Source organism: Staurois parvus, unplaced genomic scaffold (assembly GCF_062004578.1).
Source record: "Staurois parvus isolate SC_StPar_1 unplaced genomic scaffold, SC_StPar_1.0 ptg000696l, whole genome shotgun sequence".
Lineage (NCBI taxonomy): Eukaryota > Metazoa > Chordata > Amphibia > Anura > Ranidae > Staurois > Staurois parvus.
In genome coordinates, this window is record NW_028318492.1 from 10,363,160 (window position 1) to 10,387,485 (window position 24,326).

General features: G+C 39.1%; 1 protein-coding gene across 1 annotated transcript in view; it reads left to right on the top strand.

Moving 5' to 3' along the window:
- The window catches only part of DMD (dystrophin), a 2,676,943-nt gene that overhangs the window by 2,567,400 nt on the left and 85,217 nt on the right, over positions 1-24,326 (top strand). Inside the window, exons 67-69 of the mRNA XM_089653005.1 lie at positions 11,044-11,210; positions 19,063-19,174; positions 21,764-21,900. Of these exons, the coding sequence (XP_089509131.1) occupies positions 11,044-11,210; positions 19,063-19,174; positions 21,764-21,900 (416 nt within the window). The remainder of the gene's footprint in view (positions 1-11,043; positions 11,211-19,062; positions 19,175-21,763; positions 21,901-24,326) is intronic.

Sequence of the window (24,326 nt, forward strand, 5' to 3'; positions counted from 1 at the left end):
GAACAGTAATGCTCGCTGCTCAACCCCCTACTCTATGCGAAGCAGCACAGTAAATGTCATCAAAACAGCTCTACCTCTGCTTCCATTTCACTCGGGGTTTATGTGCCCTGTTTGTATGGAAGAACAAACGAATGTGACCGGTTTTCAAAAGCAAATACAGGCTGTAGAGTTTTCAGAGAGGTGTTTGCCCGCAGGGAAATGAAAAGCTGAAAGCAAACCTCTGCTCTGTGTAAGAAACAATTACTTTAAGGTTACCAGTCCACAATGGCACTGCCCGCTGTACAGATTTTCCAATCGCTGCTTTGGAAAGCGATCTACCCCAACAGGTTCTGCTTCTTTATTACAAAGTGTGACATTAAATATTATTTCAATCCTCCACCTGTTTAGAACACAGGTCATATTAATTATTATGTATGATTTGTATTAGTATTGTATTATTAAATTGATAAGATGTCAGGTAAAATAAAGTAGGTGAGTTTTTATAAATGTAAAGTAGTCTTATTGCAAATTCACATACAGTTGAAAACTGCAGATCAGCTTAGACACCAAATTCTTTTGAAAGCTTGAGCCCCTATTTCATATATATGCAAATTAGATGTTTTTTGAACCTCATCCAATTCGCATGACATGTGAACCAAAAGGCTTTTCTATGGAGCTGGTTCACGTATGTTCGGGCCATCTCTAGTGCGATTTCCAATGTCATACACTTTAACAACGCAACTGACTCGCCCCTGAATCACTGAGCTAAGTTGCACTGGATGGGGCTTGAAATCGTGCTGCAAACCAGCACCGCACACATGTGAACCCAGGCTGAGTCTTTTATTTCAAACAATTCCCAGGCTGTGTTTCTCAACCTTTTTTCAGTCGATGCACCCTTTAAAATTATCGACAATTTCAGGTCACCCTCTAAATTTATGGATAGCCCATTCTAAAATGTAAAAAACTATTCTAATAGTTTTATATAATGCAGCAACATCCACACATGTAGGACACCCAACGTTAGGTGATTTATTCTTCCAAAGCAAATACACTTTTGCATACTGGTACTGACTAGTATTCCAATGTTTCTCTTCTCCCTCAGTTTTTCTCCATCACTCAGCTAATCTGACCCTAGCACTGACAGAGAGGGGATGGGGAGGGTCAAACAAGGATGCTGTACAAGCAGATGATATCCTCCTTATCATTGGTTGTCAGGTTGCCGGCACTTAGAATGTTGTAATAGTGCTCAATGAAAACATGTGGCTTTGTGTAGCTAAAAGGCTTGTTCCACCCGCTGGCTTGTATACAAGTTTTGGGCAGTTTTTAGACCTTTTGCCAAGGCTCCCTGGTTGAAAAAGGCTTTGATAAGATATGGATTACCACCGTTTTTTATCATTTTCTTTTTGTCATTACTCTCCAAATATGATATACTGCATAATAATTCTCCAACTATAAGAATATGATTTATCAGATATTTTACATACATTCATTTTATAGGGGTTAAAAATGTTTGTGTTAAAACATTGAGAACGTGACAATCATTTATATTAATCAAACCTCATTGTAAATTGTTTACTTTTGCTCCAGATCTTAAAAGCAGTGGGGCACCAGTGGAAGGGAATGGTATAGCATTTCCACATATGTTCTTTCTTTTTTGTGGTCAGAGCTAAAAAAAAAAATACAAATTTGTAAATCGTGTCAAAAATGAAAAAAATGTTGGCTTTACATGCTTTAAGTGTTTGTTTCTAAAGCAAATCATTTATATAAATGGTTAAGAAATATATACTGTAAATCATATTTAAAATACGGTATACACATTAACAAATTTACCTCCAAACCATTATCTTTTCCCAATGTGTAAGATCCATTATAGCTTCCCAATGAGGAAGAACTGCTGTAGATGGGGAAGAATAGTGGAATTAGGAAATAGACCGTTTGCCCTAGAATGTATCATCTAGTAAAGCTGCCAGGTATGTTCAAAGTAGTTGAGCCTTGTTGTGTATTTGCTGTTTAGCAGGGCGAATAAACATCGCATTTAGGAGCTAGTCAGTTAATTAAGGAATCAGTTAACTTACTTTTGCCGATAACCAAATAGAAGATGTAATAAAATGGCTGTGATTTTGGGGAGATACAACCTGGCTACTGGGACTTTTCTGCACTTGCTATTCAGAAACATATTTAAAAGTTGGTGCATTTTCCTATTAGTGAGCATGCAAATTGGGTCAGTGTAGAGGTGGAGAAAATTATATCTTACGGTATGGGTGCCAAGGTGAAAGAAGATACAACAGAGGCCAGTTTGAGGAGAAAGCGAACAGTAAAGACTGGCAATATGGACAGCTTGGCATGAGAGGGGATTCACTGATTGAGAGTGAAGTTAGAAGAACACAGAAGATATTTGTCTTTGAGAGAAGGGGACCAGTGTTTGGGTGTGGAGTGTCCCTAGCGTTCTCTCAGACTTGTAGAGGCAAAACCCAAAGTGGTCAGATTTCAGAACTGGCTCTCGTGCTTTAGGACTAAATTCAGTCAAGGTGACAGAATCCTCCCGAACGGGAAATTGCAACGTCTATATATAATAGTAGGGGATAATAATACTAGGGAATAACATAAACAGCATCATATAATACTAATGTGTAATTATAAATTGGTGAAATTAGATGCAAAAAATGGTTTTAACCTAGCACATGCCTAAAATAAATGCATTTCTTCATTGAAACATTGAACATTATTAGGTGTGCATGTATGACTGCATACTGTAATGTAATGGAGTATAAGTATTCATATGTGTTTAGTACGCAATGGCAACTAGCATACTGTCAATGTAAGAACTGTGTGGTCATGTGCCTAGATTAAGAAGATCATTTAAAATGACCATTTTATAAGACAAGTATACTAAAAGGTGTGCTGTGGGAAAATAAGGCAAGTAGAGAAATAGCTTGAGCAAACAATTTATTATAGCTTAGTAGGACAATGAGCAGGTTTACAAATCATTTTTCATTTTGACCTGTTGGAGATCAGCAGTGAATTTCTTGATTCAGTAAAATCCTCTGTGCTGCCCTTTGTGGGCTTTGGAGGTCATTCAGGAAATTGTGACACAGGAGCTGAAGGCATGAATGAATGCTACACACACAAACACACACACACACATACATAATCATACTGTCTCTCTGGAATACTGCTTGTGATCACACACCTTCCTCCTGATATTGAATCTCCAGATTTTCTGGTGTCCTGATGCATTTTAACAGCTAGACGCCACCAAGCACTTTATTGGCCAAGCCAGTTAAAACAATATGTCAGTTAAGCCATCCACCTCTATGACAATTAACAAATTAACATTGATTATAGGCTGCAGAATAAATCAGATATATTGTTTTACTGAATTGCGGCTTTCTCAGTGTGCCTTTTTCTGTCTTCCTAATTTATGCTGATTACTATGAGGCAGCCTGATGCTTTTAACTGCTCATTCTAATTCTGGTTGTAGCACGCAGTGCTCTATTCAATATAGAATGCATCTTTTCCTATTAAAAAATGCATATTAATCAGCGGCTCCATTAATGTACTGGAATATTGATTCTTGAAGCATCAGAGTCTCTGTAGATAAACATCCCTCTAATGACTTTGTTCACTGTTTCTGAAAACATATATGCTGACCTATTTTTATATTGTAATCTTTTATCTTCTGTTCACATATTTTTGAATAATATGTTTAATTTGCATTTGGTTAGAAAACCAAGCATTTCCGTGATAGAACCAGAAAGTAATGCTAATTTGTGGACTTGCAATCAAGCATGTTTCATGTCTTAATTGTGCTTTAAAAAATGTGTTTATGTATGAGATAGCATAGGAAGTTAATAACTTGCCTAGTGGCCAAATGGTTAGCACACTAGTTTGTTTAGCAGTGCTGAGGTTCTAGCTTCTGATCCCATCAAAGCACCACCCTTTATAGAGTTTTTGCATTTTTTTCATTTAATATGCATTGTTTTTCACCATGTTCTCACATTTCCTCCCAATGTTCATACACGAATTGCTAGTTTAATTGTTTTCAGACAAATTGGCAGTAGAGTATGTAGATTTTTGTCTGTAGTAGGGACAGTAGAGGAGGTGGGCCTCTTTCACTCAGGTGTGTTTGTGGGGTAAGGGGGGGGGTTTGCAGTGAAAACAGGAAGCTGAGCTGTGGTTTTACCATCCACCAGGCTGTTCACCTAAAGTCCAAATTGCAGCCAGAGGTGGTTGTTCAGAGGAGAATTTAACACAGTATGACAAGTTGACAGGTTGCATTGTCTGTCAATGTCAGCCATTCAAGTCAATGGGGCCTCACTGTGCATTGCCCTCATAAACTGAAAAAAAAAACAAAAAAAATATTCAAGAGGGGGCAGGAACACCTGAACGCCTGGCAGCAGCTTAACAGCTTCACAGCACTGGCTAATATGAATCTAGCCTTAATCTGGTCATGAAACTGAGGCTCGTGGTTCTGTGGAATTATTTAAGCACTGCATAATATGCTGTTACTGTAGGAATAGATGGAGCCTTTGGCGATAAAACCCGGAAGCTGATTGGTTTCTATGCAAAAGTGAGCCTGATTTTTGCACTCTCCAGCTTTGGTAAATAAACACCAGAGTCTGTTTAAGGTGTGATGGTGTTTTTTTTTCTTATGACTCATGTACAGTGCAGCTGATAAACTGACGTTCAAGAGCTTTTCTGTTTTGTTTTTTTTTGTTTTTTTTCAGCAGCCCCTGAACTCTCCCTAATGTTTACCTATGTGTCCATGTACAGATAGTCGTTCAGGCAGTTGAGTTTACAGTCGTTTTTTTTTTTTTTTAACGCATTAAAAAATTGCGTTCAGGAGTAGATTTTACCAGAGTTTCAAATGCCAAACACTTGTAAACGTGGTTAACCGTGTTTATATGCTTTTTAGAAGCGGTTTTTGACTGGTCCAGATTTAGGGCACAATTCACTAATCGGTATCCTACTTCATCTGAGTATGCAGTAGGATAGTGCATAGCATTTAAAAAAAAAAATAAAAAATTGAATCCACTAAAAAAGGCTACTAAAATACCGCATGAGTTATTTTATCAAATCATGCGGACTTTTAGTAGTGAAAAGCATGCATCATGTTTCAGCTGTCAGCGGGGTTCCCACTGACAGCTGCCCCCTTGTGACATCAGTGACCAGCATTCCCCGGTTGATGATGTCACTGAGTGGCCCAGCCCCTTACATTTTTAAGAACTGTCAAACCAGCTCAGAGGCAGAGGGCCGGAGGCCAGCGTCGGAAATGGAGCCTTTTTTTTTCTTTGGAGTGGCGGCGGCGGGCATCGTGATTGACGTTGGATCTACTTCGGGGGACATTCTTCTATTAAAGGACTTATCAAAGAATGACTCCTGTCTTTTTTTTTTTTTTTCACACTGCAGCTTTTCTTTTTTGTGAATGGGTAAGCGGTACAATGTACCCCATACTCATTCACGTGAGGGGAGGTGGGATCTGGGAGCCCCTTGCTAAAGTGGGCTTCCATATTCCGATAAGCCCCCCGCCCGCAGAGCCCCACAACCACAGCCCATGGTTGTGGGGAAGAGGCCCTTGTCCTTGTGGGGACAAGGAGCTTTGAGGGGGCACCCCCCCATGTTGAGGGCATGTGGCCTGGTATGGTTCAGGGAGGGGTGCCCTCTCAGCCCCCCCGCCTTTCCTGATATTCTGGGCTGCATGCTTGGATAAGGGTCTGGTATGGATGGGAGGGGGCAATCTCACGCCATTTTTTTATTTTTTTTTAATTTCGGCGTGGGGCTTCCCCTCAAAATCCATACCAGACCCGAAGGGCTTGGTATGGATGGGAGGGGGGACCCCACGCTGTTTTTTTTTTGTTTGTTTTTTTTAATTGCCGGCAATTCTTTAACTTTCAGCTGTCAATGGGAATCCCGCTGACAGCTGAAACATTAATGCATGCTTTTCACGGCTAAAATACCACATGACTTGATAAAATAACTCATGCGGTATTTTAGTAGCCGTTTTTTAGTGAATTTACTATTTTTCAGTGCATTCTGGGCATTTGGGAGGGTCTCCTGAGGTCATCTTTTAAAAACGCTTCTAAACGCAAACGTGCATAAACGCGGTATGCAAACGCGGCTAAACTGACGTTTTTTTAACCTACGTTTTCCAGCAGTCAGTTTCCATCGTTCAGAAGAGTTTTCCAAATGCCTTGTGTACATGAGCCCTTATATTTGCTTTTCTATTTGATGGCAAGGTCCTTTGAAATAGCAAGTACATTTGCAGCAAATCGTTCTACGGTTTGAAGAAAATGGAACCTTTTGCCTGACCTGACGGTGAGGTGGGGGTTATACATAATCTGGTGGCTACAGCAATCAGGATTCTGTATAAAACTGATAGGCAGACTCCTGTCAGGTAGCAGTCGGGCGACTGCGCTGTCGCTTGATTGCTTCTACAGCCCCTGATACCGGCCCCCGGGGGGCCAGAGGAGACATGCAGGGTCTTTTAGATCTTGCATGTCTCAATAAAGAGAACCGGTCACCTAAAAATCATCAAATAGGGGAATTTGTGTCCCCTATGTGATAAGCAAAAAATTATTTTTGAAAAACCAGTTATACCGAAGCACATAACATCCTACGCCCCCCCCCCCCAAAAAAAAAGAAAATTTGAGACCCCCTCTACATATATGCACTATGAACACAAATGCACACGTCAGGGTACCTATGCGTGAAAACATCCATTGCGATACACATGTTGCATATCTCTGCGCATACCAAAATGAGAGCAATAATTCTAGCACAAGTCCTCCTCTGAAACACTAAACCGATGACCTATATGGGCTTTTGGAGCATCTCCTATAGAATATATAGGGTACTGAAGTTTGTTGCCATTTCATAGGTGCACACAAATTTAAGGTTTGGCATGTTTGGTATCTACTCGGTGCAACCTTGTCTTTTATAGTGTACCAAAAATTAGGGTAATTTATTCCATTTTCTTTGCCCTAAAATGCACTTTAGTGTGTTTTGCACTGCAACCTTTGCGGTAATATCGCGAGACATAAAAAATTTTAACTATCACTTCTTTATTATCTTCGGTGTCTGCTTTCAGAAAATATTTAATATTTTGGAGGTTTTGTGTAAAATCACTTTTGAATTGTATGGTAGCTAATCTCTAAAGTGCCTTGAGAAAGGAAAAGCGATGCATGTCTGTTCAATTCACAAATGACCAAAGTGTATTTACCTTCCCTTGTGTGAATGTTGGAAATACTATTGTATGATTTCAATGTATTTTTTTTTTTCGTATGCTACAAGGCTTGGCCTAACATGCATTCACTACATAAATACAAGAAGTATATTTAAAAAAAAAGCAACTATTGGAGAGAAACTTATAAGAGGGTCTAACTATAAGCCATGTGTTTTGTGAGTATGCACTACTTGCAATAAAGCTTGCTGGAGATCAGGATAAAAACTTTTTTTTTTTACTCTTCGCTTTGGTTGCTTAAGCAGGAATAGTAGGATTATTTTCTTTCATTCAACCAGTGGGTTGAACGACAGAAAATTAATCCATTCCCCCATCCAAACATTTAAGGGATGTGGAGGAATCCCTTCAGCAGGGCTATGGTATTTGAACACTGGAGAGGCTCCCCCTTTTCGTCAGAATGCACTGACCTGCACCACTGGCTATAGCTGGCGGCACTGATTGAGTGAAAAATTTCCAACAGGATGGTTGTACAGAAGTCAATGGAGAGTTTGACTTCTGCACAACCAGCCTGACCATAGATAGATCAAACTTTGGCCAGGCCCTACGGAACCAGCTGAATTTCAATCCATCTGTGGCTGGCTTTAGTTTTTAACATGCCACTTTTATTTAAAAAATGTGATATCAAAAACTACTGCACTTGTCTAAAAAGTAAAAAATGTGTAAAATATCACAGTACTGCTCCAAAACAAAGATGTATTTTGGTTCTTCTCTAAATGAATCAAGCAGAAATTATGCCATCTTTAAAGCAATGCTAAATACATGTGTTTCCTTGGCAATTTTATCTACTACATGAAGTGCCAGTTTTTATTAAACAAGAGCCCTAGGTGGTGAATGCTGTACCAGCTGCTTAATGCAATTTCACATGCTCCATTGCCACACTTTTGGTGCTTTCTTGGTGCCAGCTAGATCACTAATTGTTCACTGTCAGCTAAAATAATTCAAGCTATTACTATTGAGCACAGCAATCATCCCCTCCCTAAATTGCCTTCTGCTTCCTTCAGAAGTGGAAAGGACTAGTTGTTCTGTTTCTTTCAGATTCAATCAGCATATTAGCTAGCCTTCATACAGTTGTTGACAGATATATATAGTCCATATTATAGACCACATTTAAGGTGAGGAACTTGTGCTTAACATAAATGTCTGAAATTTACTACCTCCTTTGACTGACTGCTCTCCCTGTAATGAGAACTCCGCTTATGATATCATATATGTTTTAACCTAATATTGTAATATTACACCGTCTGTAGCTGAAAAGACAGCATGGCGTAGCAGATATGTCATCTAAGATTTTAAATTTAGGATTTGTTTCTTTGCATTGTCCTTATGATAATTAAAGCACAATGTAGAATTGTATCATTGATACACCTTGTTTGATGGGATTTGTTTTTTGTTAGGAATTTCTAGCAAATCCGATTTTGTAAAGTAGCTATATGGATGTTTAAATAAACCATAATTAAACAAAAGTAAATAAACTTTATATAAACATGTCACACTGTATATAAATTGAAAACATTACTTTTTACCAAAATGCATGTAGTAAAATTACCAGTCAACTTTTACTGTCACAGTCCATGGCAGCTGTCATATTAACTTTTATTGCATATATGTGCAAAAGACAATTGTTATAGTTACTCATCAAAGTGAAAAGTCCAGATAAGGCACAGCAAGCTGTTGTTTTTTTCTGCAAACCCTATTTAGGGGTTTAATATCTGTCATTTTGGTACCCAAATAAATGTTTGCATTTACAAAGCAGGGACGTAGATGAGGTGTGTGTAAATGTGTTACAGCATATTTCCTGCTAGTATTGTGCACTTGAATTAAAATTTTTTTAATTCTGTTATTTGCGTGGGATTCTGCAGACATTTCAGGCTCCTATTGACAGAAATGTCTAATTCTGATACCTGCATCACAGGGGGAAAAAAAAGATATTTACAAGGTCACAAGGAAAGATTGTCATAATTAATTCCATTCACTGATGCCCTAGTCCTCTGCCTGCACTACCAAATGCCTATAATTGTTTCCCCAAGTTATTAGAGAATGTATTGAAGCAGTGTGCATTCAGACGAAAGCTACTGATCAAAATCTTTCCATTTCATCAAGAATTATAAGCATGCTGCATGTATGCTATCATATAGACAAGGGTATCCAGTCCTATCTTTTTTTTTTTTTTTTTTCCTTTAAGTAGTGCTGTAGATCTGGTAAAGGTCAAAGGTAATCCTGTTGCTTTTTTTTCTTCACATTACGAAGGAGTTAAAGAATGTGATTATGTTGGAATATATTAGGCTACATATGTGCGGGTAAAAACTAAAGCACTTAAAAATACATGTACATATAACATTCAGCTGTCAATACCACAATACATTATTGAATTGCCAAGATGTGGCTAGAAGTTAAAGGATAGCTTCACTTTTGTGGAAAATGAAATGGCAGATAATACAAAATATAGCGTATTCACTTGCTTCACAAGCCATATTGTAATTGGTATTAAAAAGTAACTTTACTTTTCAATCTGTAGCGCTGTAATGTTTGGTAAAATTCAATGCAGTGCACCATTGGTGTACAGAACACCCCCACAAATGTAATTTCCTGCTTGTATGATTGGTTCATTGATTTTTCCCAGAAGTCTGCTCAAAGTCAGATTTTAGGCATCCTGTACAACAGAAATGTCATTTTTGGTCAGATACTCCCAAAGGGTTAATCACTTCTAAATTTTTATTATTTGAAAAATAATTAGCATGTCATACTTATCTGCTTTGTGCAGTGGTTCAAAGCAGCCCCAATCCTCCTCTTTTCGGGTTCCCCTCTGGCGCTCCTGACCCCTCCTTCATGCTGAGTTTACCCAGAGTAAGCAGAGTAAGCTGCTTGCTATGGGTGCACGCACTCATGCATGCTCGCTTCCAAGCCAGCTCTGAATGTCCATTGACATGCAGAGTGCTGCTCAGCCCTGTTCCCCTCTCTCTCCTTACTGGCTGTGAATGCCAGTAGCAGGAGTCAATGACTCCCTCTGCTGCCTCCCTGTCCAATGAGGAGAGAGAGCCGAGTGAGCTGCTGCTCTCATGTACATTGCTAGATCAAGATTGGGCTCAGGTAAGTATTTAGGGGGGCTGGGGGCTGCATAAGATGCATAAAAAAAAAACCTGCCTTTACAACCATTTTAAGGACTGGTTGTGATCATGTGACCATATATTTTTAATTGGAAACCGCAATAATGGAGGTTCCTGCACTCTAGAAATTTGTGTTTGAGAATCACTAAATAAAGTACCCAACTCGCAGGCTCTTGTTTTAAAATCATCAATAGAGAGAAGAATATAATCTAGCCACCAGCACATGGCATTAAATGAGTGGTAAATGTAGAGCATTGTAACTTCTCATGTAAACAGCTGTCACAAAATGGGACCTGCTCAGAATGCAGCGTCCAAGCTGATGGAAAGCACTCTCTGGATGATTTTATTCCAGATACTGTGAGTTGGATACATTGTTTTTTTCAGTAGTGTTCCTCATAAACCTATTTTTTATGACCTTCTGGGGAATGTTGGCTCTCAGGAAATTGAATCTGCTACTTGTGTCTCTACTGTGCCACTCTTAAGTGCTGCATTAAAGACTAAAGATTTTGCACCAGATATTTTTTGCCTTTTATTTATGAACAGTATTATGCAGTGTTTTGTTTTGTTTTTTTTGTTGTTGACCCATGTTCTGATATACAATACAAATGTCTTCATGTGTGTTTTGAATTTTATTGTGACTTTTTTAAAACATTTTATTTTTCTTAGGTGTATTTTGTTTTTTAAACTAAAAGCATTTGTGCTTTAAACATATTTTTACAGGCCAACAATAAACCAGAAATTGAGGCAGCCCTGTTTCTGGACTGGATGAGGTTGGAGCCACAGTCGATGGTTTGGCTACCGGTGCTTCATAGAGTTGCTGCTGCTGAAACTGCCAAACATCAAGCCAAGTGTAATATCTGTAAGGAATGTCCCATTATTGGTTTCAGGTAAGATATAGTTATGCAGCTACATATTTAGTCACGTCAGTCATATTTGTGAAGAATATCAGACTAGCCCTGGGTACAGTCCTTACCAGAAGTTCCTTTTCTAAAGTGCTTCTTTAGTCTAATCACTACTAGTGTACTGTATAAAAAATCCACCACAGAGACCATTATTCTTCATAGGCAATATTATCTCTGACTGCCAAACCCAATATATTACAGAGGTCCTGAGATTTGTGAACAGGTCAACCAAATGTCAGAGAGAAGTAATTTTTATTGTTATCACCTTAATATGGAATGAACATACACTATGTCCGGAACTTAGATTACATATACACTACATGTGCAGTTGAACTTAATGTGAGTGTGGCCCCTTGTCTTCCCTCCTTACTATTGTACGCATCATGCCTAATTTGATAATCCCTCTAAATGTTCTTATTCAGTGTTTACACTTCAGTGCTATATTTTTAATTTGGACAGGCTGTTAGAAACCACTAATCTTGCTTCCTTTTTTTACCCTGTTACGGACAATTCAGAAAAAACATTTCCTTATAGTTCATCCCCCTTGCCATCCATCAAAGTGAATATACTTGAAGCTCTGCCAGAGCCCTGAAAATAGCAAATATAGTTTTTTTTTAGTGGAATGGTGCACACTAATTATGCTAGTAATCTGCCTGCTTGAATAATATAGTTGATGGACATCCCTTTGTACTTGGTATTAAAATATAAAAGTATATATAGCAAATTGGTTGTGGTTAAAGCTGAGCTGTGGGCAAATCATTTTAGAAAGGCGTTGTATAGGACATGCAAAATCATAGCTGAATTCAGATCTGCGTAGTCCATCTATAGCTGCAATCAAGTAGTACAGTTAGAAAGTTACTAATTTTGATGCCTCCGTGTGCATTAATTCCTGGTGGTTGTACTGCAACTAGCTGAATTAACTTTTAGGAATGGTTGAAAGTTTTTAATCCATCAGCAATAGCTTTGAGGAGTGCAGGGTTCCAGAGGCTGTATGAAAAAAAAAATTTAGGAGCATCCTTGAAACTTACTGGAGCAGAATCTCAGAAAAATTGCAGCATTTTATGGTGTTCTAGAGACCATACATCTCTAGGACTTTCAAAGGCTTGCTTTTACAACTCTTCTACAAACATTTTCAATCTGCAGTGAGTGAAAGGGGTTTTATGACACTAAAGGAAAAACAACACATACCATGGTATCCTTCCCCCACTCCCCTTGTTTGAACTCCAAAACATTCATGAACTTTACTGATCTAATGCATGCAGAGGTGTAATCATGAGAAAATTGGTTTCCTAAGGGCACCTGCATGATCAGGGAATGACCTAGTTAGCCAGGAGGGAAGCCCTACCATAGCTTAGCTCTACATAAAAGCTTTTGATGGAGTCACTACTACCAAGGGTAAAGCTCACCTTGCGCACACATTTTAGGATCAGAAAGGGCATTTATTAGCTTTGTGACACATTAGAAAGCCCACTTGTTGAGAAGTATTTTTCCTAGAGTTCATTTCAATGCGTTTGCATGGCAGTATATGGTGCCTTTGGTTCAGTGCCTACCAGTGACACTACATAAGACCATGTGTGCATGTGTGGATTTGCTCACATTTTAAAACATATTAGCTTGCTGGCTTCAAACAAACCTATCCACACTTCTAAAACTATACAATGGATATTAAATTATATGGTTCTTTGTCCACAGGTTCTGTTGTGAATTGTTCAGAGTTTTGCAAAACGCTATTGAATATGGTGGCATCATACAACTCCTAAATATAATTGTAATATAATGATAAATTGCCCCATTTAAAGAATATTATATAATTATGTTAAATAAACATTTAGATATATTTTTGTCCTGTTGATAGCATCATTGGGTAATTCAGCACAATAAGTTTCTGAAAGAATATACACACAAAATCAAAGTTAGCTTGCCAGCACCAAAGATTCAGCCGTACAGTTTGCAAATATCTCAGTAGAATTCATACAAAATACATTTATCCAATAGACTGTGAAATGATTACTACCCCTGAGAGAAAATTGCAGTTTTATTCACTCAGAGTATTTTACAGACAAAAACCATTGTGAGCACCTCTGCTGTGTTAAAATACTAAATAGAATTGTTCTCTGCAGACGAGTATGAAATGCTCCATAAAGTAGAATGGTTGAAAAGGGCTTTTCAGCCACAGGTAGTAAATTTTACTAGGTGATGTACAATGATTTTACAAGTACAGTTCCTCTAGAGGGTTCATTGTTTATATTTGCTTGACTGACAGCTAGTAGCGATATCTTTAGATAGGAAAGCAAAATGTAGAAAGGTACTTCTAATTGATGCCATGATGTGTCTTGCAGCCTTAATAATATATGTTCCTTATAATGCCAATATGTGCATGTTCTTACCTCAAGTTGCCCTTGGCATGTGTCTTGAGTACCTCTTATATATAGTTTTCTAAACAGTCTGTTGTGGTTTTTAAATAAATTTACCCAGAACTAGATCACACCTCTAATATTAAACTATACTCGAGGTACTACCCAACATGGTACTAAGCGGACTCGCTAATAAAGAGAGCTAAAGGAGTAGCGATCAGGTTCTCAAAAAATGTGGGTTTTTTATGTGGAGGAGAGATTGGTGGACCCTGAGGGCCGGTTCCTATGCTTAAGAGGGAAAATAAGGGGACAAACCTACACCTTTTGTCAATATTTATGGCCCGAATCAAAATCCAGAATATTTCTGTATGGAGTGTTGGGGAACATTATGGAGTTTAAGAGGGGGATATTGATCTTGGCAGGAGACTTTTTAATTTCTGCCTTGACCCATGAATGGATGCGTCATCGAATGTGCAGAAAAGAGGAGGTAAAAAATGAAGAATTCCAGTTAATGGATACATGAAGTGTGAAACATCATAGAAAAAGAGATTATACCTTCTTCTCTCTAGCGCATAGATCATATTCAAGGATTATATAATGATTGTGCATAGACAATTGGACTCATTGGTATATATATATGTCTTAGGAGAGGGAATGGGAATAAGAGCAGAATCATTGCAAGCGTATATAACAATTATTTTAAAAGAAGGAAAAGATGGCTCACAATGTGCTAGTTAGAGACCTATATCACTTCTACATACAGATACAAAACTGTTTGCGAAGGTGCTCGCTACAAGGTTAAAAGAGCTGATGCCTGAATGTATACTCTTAGATCAAGTGGGCTTTGTCCCAGGAACGGAAGGGAGGGATAATGGTTTAAGAACATTGCTTCTCTTGCAGAAGGCAAAAAGAGAGAAATTACCAACAATTATTTTGTTGATCGACGCTGAAAAAGCTTTTGACAGGGTAGACTTGGGGGTTCATGAGAGATACTCTAGAGGCATGGGAAATAGGTACTAGAATGATGGGCTGGATAAAAGAGCTCTATAATGGCCCGACAGTGGCAGTTAAGGTAAATGGGTCTCTCTCTGAGCCTTTTAGGATGTCCAATGGTACGAGGCAGGGATGTCCCTTATCCCCGTTTTATTTGTTTTATCCTTGGAACCTTTGCTGGCGACGGTAAGAAATAGTGTAGATATTTGAGGAATCAAGATAGGTGAGATAGAGCATAAGGTAGCGGCATATGCTGATGATATACTGTTTTTTATTGTGAACCCACTATTAACGTTACCTAACTTAATGAGGTTATTAATTTCTATGCCGACCACACACAAATCTATCTCTCTACCCCTCACCTCACCCCCTCAGTCTCCAATCGCATCACTAGCCTACTAAGTGACATATCGGACTGGATGTCACTCCACTTCCTCAAACTCAACCTTTCTAAAACTGAGCTTCTAGTATTCCTCCCTTGCCCCCCCCGACTTCTTCATCAAGATCAACAACACTACTATCAGCGCCACTCCTCACGCCAGGGTACTAGATGTAATCCTAGACTCCAATCTGTCCTTTCAGCCCCAGGTCCAATCACTGACAAACTCATGTAGACTTCAGCTCTGCAAGATCTCCAAGATACGACTGTTCCTAACCTCAGAAACCACTAAGCAACTCATTCACTCCCTTATTATATCACGCCTTGACTACTGTAACTCCCTCCTCACTGGCCTACCTCACCGCAGGCTATCCCCACTACAGTCCATCATGAATGCTGCTGCCAGGCTCATTCATCTTACTAACCACTCTATATCTGCCACCCCTCTCTGCCAATCCCTCCACTGGCTTCCAATTGCCCAAGGGATAAAATTCAAAACACTAACACTGACGTATAAAGACGTTCATAACACTGCCCCTAATTACATCACCGACCTTTTCTCTAAATACTACCCAAACCGTACTCTCCACTGCTGGCAAGACCTCCTACTCTCTAGATCCCTTGTCTCCTCCTCCCATGCTTGTCTCCAGGATTTCTCAAGGGCTTCACCCATCCTCTGGAATTCCCTACCCCAAGCTATCAGGCTAACGCCTACTCTGCTCACCTTTAGGCGCACTTTGAAAACCCATCTCTTCACGGAAGCCTACCCCGCCCCCAGCTAATACTGGAATCCACTACTCCTCCTACCACTCCATCCCCCACAGCAAATTACCTCTTGTACCACTATCCCCTCCCTCCTAGATTGTAAGCTTCAAGGAGCAGGGCCATCTAATCCCTCTTGCATTGAACTGTATTGTTACTGTACTGTCTCCCTCCATAATGTAAAGTGCTGAGCAAACTGTTGGCGCTATATAAGTCCTGTATTATTATTATTATTATAATAAGTAAGAGTACAGAGAGCTTTCAAATTTGAAAATGAACCCCATAAAATCAGATCTTGAATATTAATTCTAAGGAGATGCAGACTTTACAAAAGGACTTTCCATTCTCATGAAGGAAAGGATTTTGGCTATCTAGGAGTAAAATTGACCACTTCTTTAAAAAAATATATGTATCGGGTGAACTATATCCCATTGATAAAAGTTGAGAAGACTTTTAAAGGGAAGGGTCTCTTGGATCGGGCGTATAACTTTGGTTAGGATGGTAATAGTCCCACAAATCCTATATAAATGTCATAATGCTCCCAGTCCACATTCCAAAATCCTTATTTGTGATATTAAAAAGATTAATACTTAAGTATATATGGGCTAATAAGAATCCGAGAATTAGGTATGAACTTCTGTGTAATAAGAAAGATAAAGGAGGATTAAATTTGCCTGATATTGAGAATTATTACACTGCGGCGATACTGTCACAAATTGTAGACTGGACACACAACTCACAGGGGAAGAGTTGGGTGAAAATAGAAGGCACTTTAAGTAACACACGATTAGAGAGAATTATTTGAATACCCCAAAAGTTTTGTATTATGGAGGAGACTAGTAATACACTTACACAGGTGGTGTTAAGAGTATGGGATGGATTACACAAACAAATGGATTGGAAGTATAACTCACTGTTGATTCCCCTGATGGGTACTGATTTTTTCACTTCGGGGAAGGATAATATTTCCGGGAAATGGTTTAAGGATGTAGATGCACGCTTGGGGGATATAGTAGTTAAGGGGGAGTTGGGCACTTTTCAAGCTTTAAAGAGTAAAAAAGAGATATTTGTAGCATTAGATGAATTGAGATATTACCAATTAAGACATTTTGTTTTGAAGTTCCCCCAACCCCTGAGGATGGCAGAGGACATGCTCCTGTTCGAAAAGATGTTGTATGACTCCAAAACATCTAAGATCTTTACTGAATTGAGGGGGGCAGGTCCTCCTCTGTTCTTAGGGAATTTGGGAAGGGAACTGAGAACAAAAATGAATGAATCACAGAAGAATAAAATGTTTAAATTAACACATGGGGTGATGAATATGAACACAGTTGAAATGAATTATAAATGTTTAGCGAGATGGTATTTGACACCGAGTGTTGCACATAGACAATGAATAGAAGTCTCACCGCTTTGTTGGAGGGAATGTGGAGCTAAGGGAATAATGGCTCATATATGGTGGGATTGTCCAAAAATACAGGGGTATTGACAAGATATAATCGAATTTATACAAGAGATATTGGGCTCAATCATACAGAAGGATCCGTGGGTGTGTTTATTCTATAGGTCAGATGTACCGGTGAAGCAGTATAAAAATAGTGTATTATACCATCTAATTAGCGCTGCTAAAGGGCTTATTCCCAAATTTTGGCAGGTACAGTAGCCTCCAACAATGAGGGACTGGTTAGAGAAGGTGGACAATATAAACAAGATGGAGGAGTTATACCATATAGACATAGGTAAAATAGAAAAATTTAGAAAGGAATGGGGGAGGTGGTTTGACTTCAAGACATTCGGAAAATATATGGAAGTAGTGGGTGGCCCAGTGATCTGATCCGTGGAAGGAGTTTTAAAGGGAATCTCTTGTATGACCGTAGCAAATAGGAAAATGGAAAAGAGAGGTTGGAGGGAAAGAAAGAATAACAGGAAAAAGGAGTAGGAAGAGAGAATTGAGGAGACAGGGTATAGACATGAACTGGATTGTTGCAGAGATATGGACTGGGGTTGGTTGTGTGGAGAGTGGGAATGTGGGAAGAGGGGAGGTTGGGATGGGAGATTTAGGATAATTGCTTGTACTTTAGAAGTAAATGTTATAGGATTGTGTTTTTGTAATGAAAAATTTAATAAAAGATATATAAAAAGTGTAAAATAAAAAAAAAACTCACACACAAGCAAATTTGTAGCAACAGGTACAACTCAGTTGCTGAGTGATTGGACCTAGCTACAGAATCTCTTCCACAGTTATTCATGTTATCCAATGAATGTCACAATGCAGTTGCATAGAGCAGTACAGGCTGTCCCCAGGTTACGAACAAGATAGGTTTTGTAGGTTTGTTCTTAAATTGAATTTGTATGCAAGTTGGAACAGGTAAATTTTTTAGGTGTAACTCCAGCCAAAGAATTGTTTTTAAGTTTTGGATAGCATAGGGAAGGGTTAACTGGCCATGCAGTGATGTGTGATTCCTGATGGGTCTGTTGGACAGTAAGTAGCAGCATGCGGTGAGCAACAAGATGGCTGTCCTGCGGTTTCTGGGACCAACATGACATCACGCTGCCTCCGTTCTCAAGTATGAGTCAGATGTTTGTAACTCAGGGACTGTCTGTATTGTATCCAGCTATAGCAGCAACTGTAGCTATGAATGCACAGTGAAAATAATCACAGATATTTCCATATGCTACAAATCTCTGCTACAGATTTGCTTGTGTAATAGCGCTATCTTGGATCAGTTTTGGATCACTTTAAAGCAAGCATAAAAGCTGTAGTAGTGGCATTAGCAGCATAAAAGTAGTTGGTGGGATTTTCAAGGCATCACAAGATTGTCTTTGGTTAATAGCAATAGAGCATTGAAGGCTTAACTGAGCTTCTGTTCTGTGGTCAGTGTAACTAGTGTACATATAGTAATTAAAGGATGTAAGGGGTGCAGAGGTAAAATCTCTGACTAAGGTGGTAGAGACACACTCTTGTATTTGGGCATTCTTTTCCTGCATTTGATGTGCATTTGAAAAGCAAGTCAAACATAGCTCAGCCAATTGACTTTATTGGAACAATACACCTGACCATTCAGAGTCTGCTTTTGACCTGCTTTGCATTTTTTTGCAGCTTGTTCTATTGAGGTGTGTTTAAACTGCAACAAAAGGTCAGATGCAGCCTTTCTTTTTTGTTGGGTGCTTTATTTTCCATTTGAATACATGTAACTACCTTTAAATGGAAATAGCTGGATTTGACAAAATTGCCTGTCAACATTAGTGCAAACACGACTTCTGCATCAGTTTGATTTTGATTTTGGGGCAGTAGAGCTGAAAGTACCTAAAAAAGTTTACAATGATTTTGTTTTATTTTCCATTTTAGGTACAGAAGTTTAAAGCACTTTAACTATGACATCTGCCAAAGCTGCTTCTTTTCCGGCCGTGTTGCAAAAGGTCACAAAATGCACTATCCAATGGTGGAATATTGCACTCCTGTAAGTTCCCATATCATATAAATGAATCTTATGAAACAATGAAAAAATTGTAAAGTAATCAAATAATCCGTTTACACCAGACTGATTGAACCTGTCTACCTGATACTGTGAATGGCAGATTTGGTATCTTACAGCACTGGAAATCTGGTCTTCAGTATGGTGCTTACATTAGGGAGGGTTAGTGTGAAGGGGGTGTACTTTAGTGTCAATTGCTAATGTACTGACCCGCATAACTGGATGATAATCTGTTGTTTGAAAAAGATTTGAATAACATTACACAAAATGTTAAAATATTTTATGCAAAGGTTTTCATTCATGTATTATGATCAATTTCAGGGTTATACATAGTTGCCAAGTGCACTGTCATGTTTCCCCCTACTCATGAGAACAAATGTTTACATTTTTCAGTTATTGACTGATCTATTCACACCAGAAAAGGTGGGATTCCTGACCTACTTACTAGTTTCTATATCAGTGACTCACTTAATAATGAAGCAGGGATTATACCAACAATGATAAGGATTGAAAAAACAACTGGGTATTGTTGGCACACTTAAGGTATCACTAAAGGCAACATTTTTGTTTGTTTTAGTTTTGTACAGAGTGGAGAGTAATTAGAACTAGGTTTTTATTGCTACCTGTGTCCCTGTTAAATTCATCCTCTTTATTTGTCCTGGTTACCATTCTCATTGAAAGTAAAAGGAAATCCCAAAGTAATAGTGGGGAAAACGTTCAATGGGGACACTAGTTCTGATGACCTAGGGGGGGCCCCCAGAGATTCCCTTAAATTTCATGAATTTCCTCCTACTTTCTGTTTTGGCTTTGGGACAGGAAGTAAAGGGAAATCTCCCCAACAGGCAGCAAATGGCTAAAATAAATCTTTCAGTCGTTATAACTCTCTTCTTTATTGTAAATGAAAAAAAAAAACATTTTGCCTGTACTTCTAATTTAATATATAACACTAATGTGAATTCTTACTTTTTAATTGACTGCAGTTTGTTGTCTTTTTTTTGTTTATACACATTCCCTGGAATTCATAAAGAGTGTCAAAGACCCTTTACGACACCAGTGCGCCTCCACACGATAAATGTCGGTGTGGGCGACAGATTAATGTACCTGTTGTACACAGGGATTGGGAAGGGGGAGGGACTGCGGGGCAGAACCTGATGGGGATTTACAGGCACTAGTCCTACACTGCCTACTGTCACTTACAAGATGAGTACAGGCTTGATGGGGAAATAGTGTCTTGGCTCCCCATCAGGTTCCACCAACTGCAGTATCATATTAGGAGGCCATTTGCTGTGAACCCAACAGTGTCCTTAAAAATAATTGACTCTGCTACACTGCGTAGAGGGGCATGCACTTTGGCTGCCTCTGTACCCCAATTAACAGCAGCGGGAGCCATTGGCTATCAATCTGCCCTGTGAGGAGGGAGAGAAAGGAGTGAGCCGCTGCTCTCATGCACAGCGCTGGTTTGTGATCGAGCTTAGGAAAGTATAAGGGGGGGCGGGGGGGATTTTGTTGTACAAATGGTGTTGGTTTTTGTTTTGTTTTTTTAAATGCAAAGCCTGCATTAAGCTAAAAAACCTTGAGGCTTTAGAATCACTTAAAAGCAAAACTTTGTTTTTGGAAAGACTGGAGATGGATTAGAACACCTATTAATTTATTATTGCTACCTCTGCCCCCATTTATCCTCTCTATTTGTTATGTTTACCATTATCATTGAAAGTTAAAGTAAATCCCACATTTTGGGTTGTCCCCAGTGATAGAGTAGGCACTAGTTCTGGTGACCTAGGGGGCACCAAGGGATTCCCTTAATTTCGCTATGGGACACTAAGTGAAGGTAAATCTCCCAAATCAAACACAGATATCACAAAATAAACTGACAGAGGTTGTAACCCTCCCCAACTCTATCCAAAAGGAGAAAAAAAATATTTGCCTATAGTTCTACTATAAGTACTGAATCTATCAGTGTGCCTTGCAATGCTTTTTGGTTGGCTCACAAAATAGCTGTGGACTTGTGGCTTTTACTACCTAGCATTACAACTCTTGAATTCTACCATGTAAAACATTTACATTACAGTACATTTAAAATCCTGTACTGTAGGTTTTAAATCATTCACATTAAACTATAGTATGTTTGCCTAAAAGAGCTTGTGCAGCTATTAACATGAATGAACCTTTCTTCGCTGAATGTGACATGAATAGCTAAAGAAAAAATGTAGTTGCCAAGCTCTTTGTTTTGGTTGATGTTTTTGGCTTCCATAAACCTCAGTCCCTGACTGAGTTTAGCTTTGAACTTAAAAGCAAAATAGAAGGAACTAAGAAATGCTAAATCTCATTGTAAGCCACAAAATAAAAGCAGTTGCCAAATACTTTCCTGTAAAACATTTAATACCTGAGTGCCGATTCTCTCGAAGAGAATGCTTAGCTGAATTTTAAAGCCATTGATGGATGCGTTTTCTTTTTGACACCATTACTTCACAGCTTCTGTATCCTTCTCAAGGCAAAACCACGCTTTTCACCTTACTTTTTAATTCATGCTATTAAGTCTCACTTTCACAAAGAAATGTATTTGTCTACTTTCAGACTACATCTGGAGAAGATGTACGTGACTTTGCAAAGGTTTTAAAGAATAAATTCAGGACAAAACGATACTTTGCTAAGCACCCAAGGATGGGTTATCTGCCTGTTCAGACTGTCCTAGAAGGAGACAACATGGAGACGTGAGTACACTCTACTGGACCTGCAAATACTGTTGTCATTTCCCTCCTCCCAGTTCTGCTTTTTTTTTTTTTTTCTTTTTTTCCGTTAAAACTTTTCATTCTTTGTGGAATGTATCTTGGCTGTAGGAAACAAGCTGATGTGTTTAGAAATTATGCAGTAATACGTACACCTGCATAAAACACAGCATCAAAGTAGCAAATCTATCCACAAATATTAAGGTATAGCAAGAATCTAAAATGCTAATTTTATTCAAAGTGGACTTTTCAGGAAAAATGGGCATTTGGCATAAATCACTAACTGCAACATTATATGGGGCAACATTCTACTGTGCACAGAGGACTATCAATAATCAAGCTAATGTAAACAGCAGCATGTGTCTACTGTGCTTCAACCTGCCTGAAATGGCTGTTAGTGTAATACAGAAAGTCTGTTATTTTTATCCAGGTCATGGTATAGCTAGTAGTAATTAGTTGCATTCAGCTGGATTGTAACTGTATTACAAAACAAGTGTGGTTGAATGTGACAAACTACTACTATCTTATGTAATACGATAGGTTGAACTAACAACGCAAAAGGCAGTATCTCAAGTTCTGGGAAATGTTAACTGGAATCTCTAAGGATAGAAATAGGAGAGCTACCATAGCTGACTTTCATTCATGACTATTATCTCTACCCTTCCATCACTGCTTATTAAGTCATTGGCCCAAAACAAGTTTGTACATATCAGGCGTCAAATTGTGAAGGAAGAATGAAGATGATAGGCCTGGAACATGTACCTTTAACAACAAGTCAATATATGGAATCTTTTCTATATCTATCTTGACAGGTGCCTTTTAAATAAATATGTATGAATATGTCCTTATGTAACCTGTTATGTTAATTGTACAGGACACAGGATAGGAAGCCATAGATCATGGTTTATATGACACTACCTTAATGGACGATGGCAAATGCTTTGCTTGGAGCAGCCTCAATACATCCTTATAAAATCCACCCACTCCGTGGTGTCTTTAGGTGATCGACATCTCTTACAGAAAGTTTTCTAAACCATTCTTTTTTTATTTTATTTACTATTTTGGCTGACAGTTCTATCAAAATCTAGCTGCTTATTGCCTCATGGATCACTAGCATTTTCTATGGCACCCAGACCCCAAAGACCCCTTAGGTGCAATGCCCAATGCGAGGGGTGAAATTTTGTGCTGTATGGGATCTTGCAGCATGTATACAGGGCCAGGGCAATGGGTGGGCATAAGGGACACTTGCCCTGGGCGTCCCAATCTGTGGTAAGGGGGGTGCACTTGAAGCTTCGCTCACTTCTTTCTCACTGACATGAGTGTCCGTGCCTTATATTCACTGCACAATGTACTGATTCCCTGACTTCTTCGTTGCAGCCACTTCAACTCTGCCTTATCTTTGCTATTCAGCTATTAATCATTCTCTTCCAGCAAGCTGCACTCTTGCCCTCAACCAGGGGCGGACTGACCATTTGGAAACTCGGGCACTGGGTCAGTAGGGGGCCCCATGAGATGCCCCTAGTACCTTTTTCATAGGCTTTTTTCGAGTTTGGGCAAGGACACAGGGGCCCCATGATCCCCTATTGCCTGGGGGCACCATGAGTTGTCAGTCTGCCCCTGCCCTCAACTTTCTCTCCTTTCTCGGGCCACTTCACTTTTTTTCCTCTGTCATTCTCATTTTGTCCAGCTCATCTCACCTCCAACCTTGTCTATATCTCTGTCTACCTTTCCTGCACAATCGTACATTAAGTCAGCACCGATCCTCCTTGCTCCTCTCACCTGTTCATTGTTCCCTTCGTCTTCTCCTACCTCCACTCCCTCTCCATAAATCTGCACTATACACATCTTGTAGCCTCCAGCCTCAGCTCTGGGTGCTCTTTCTGACACCCTCTCATCCCAGTTTGCTTTTATCTCTTCCAACTGTCCTGTCCCCGTCATGCAACCTAGCTGATTCTTGGCACTCTGCTGTTCATTAACACATACTCTTACTCCTGCAGCCACCTCATCTATTCACTCTTTTCTTATCCCAAATAGTGGGTTTACACTGGTGAGCTGTGTTTTGACTGCATTGCAATTGTATGTGTGCTTCCATTTAATTCTATTAGACTGTAGGTTTTTATGGAAGCACATTAAAGTCCTGTATGCCACATCTTTGTAACCTCTCCCCAATCGGGCTAGGTTCACATCTTTTGTATGTCAGGAACTTGTGGTTTTCCTGACAAACACAGAAACACATTGCTTTAGTATATGCACGTCTGTGCCGTTAATTGCACCCCCACACATCTGCTAACATACATTTTCACCTATAGTGAGCCACATTGTGCCGCAACGTTTGGTGCAGAACTTTTTTAGAAAAGGGTCATGGACTACCACATTTCTTGAAGGCGGCTCATTGAGCAAAACACACATGC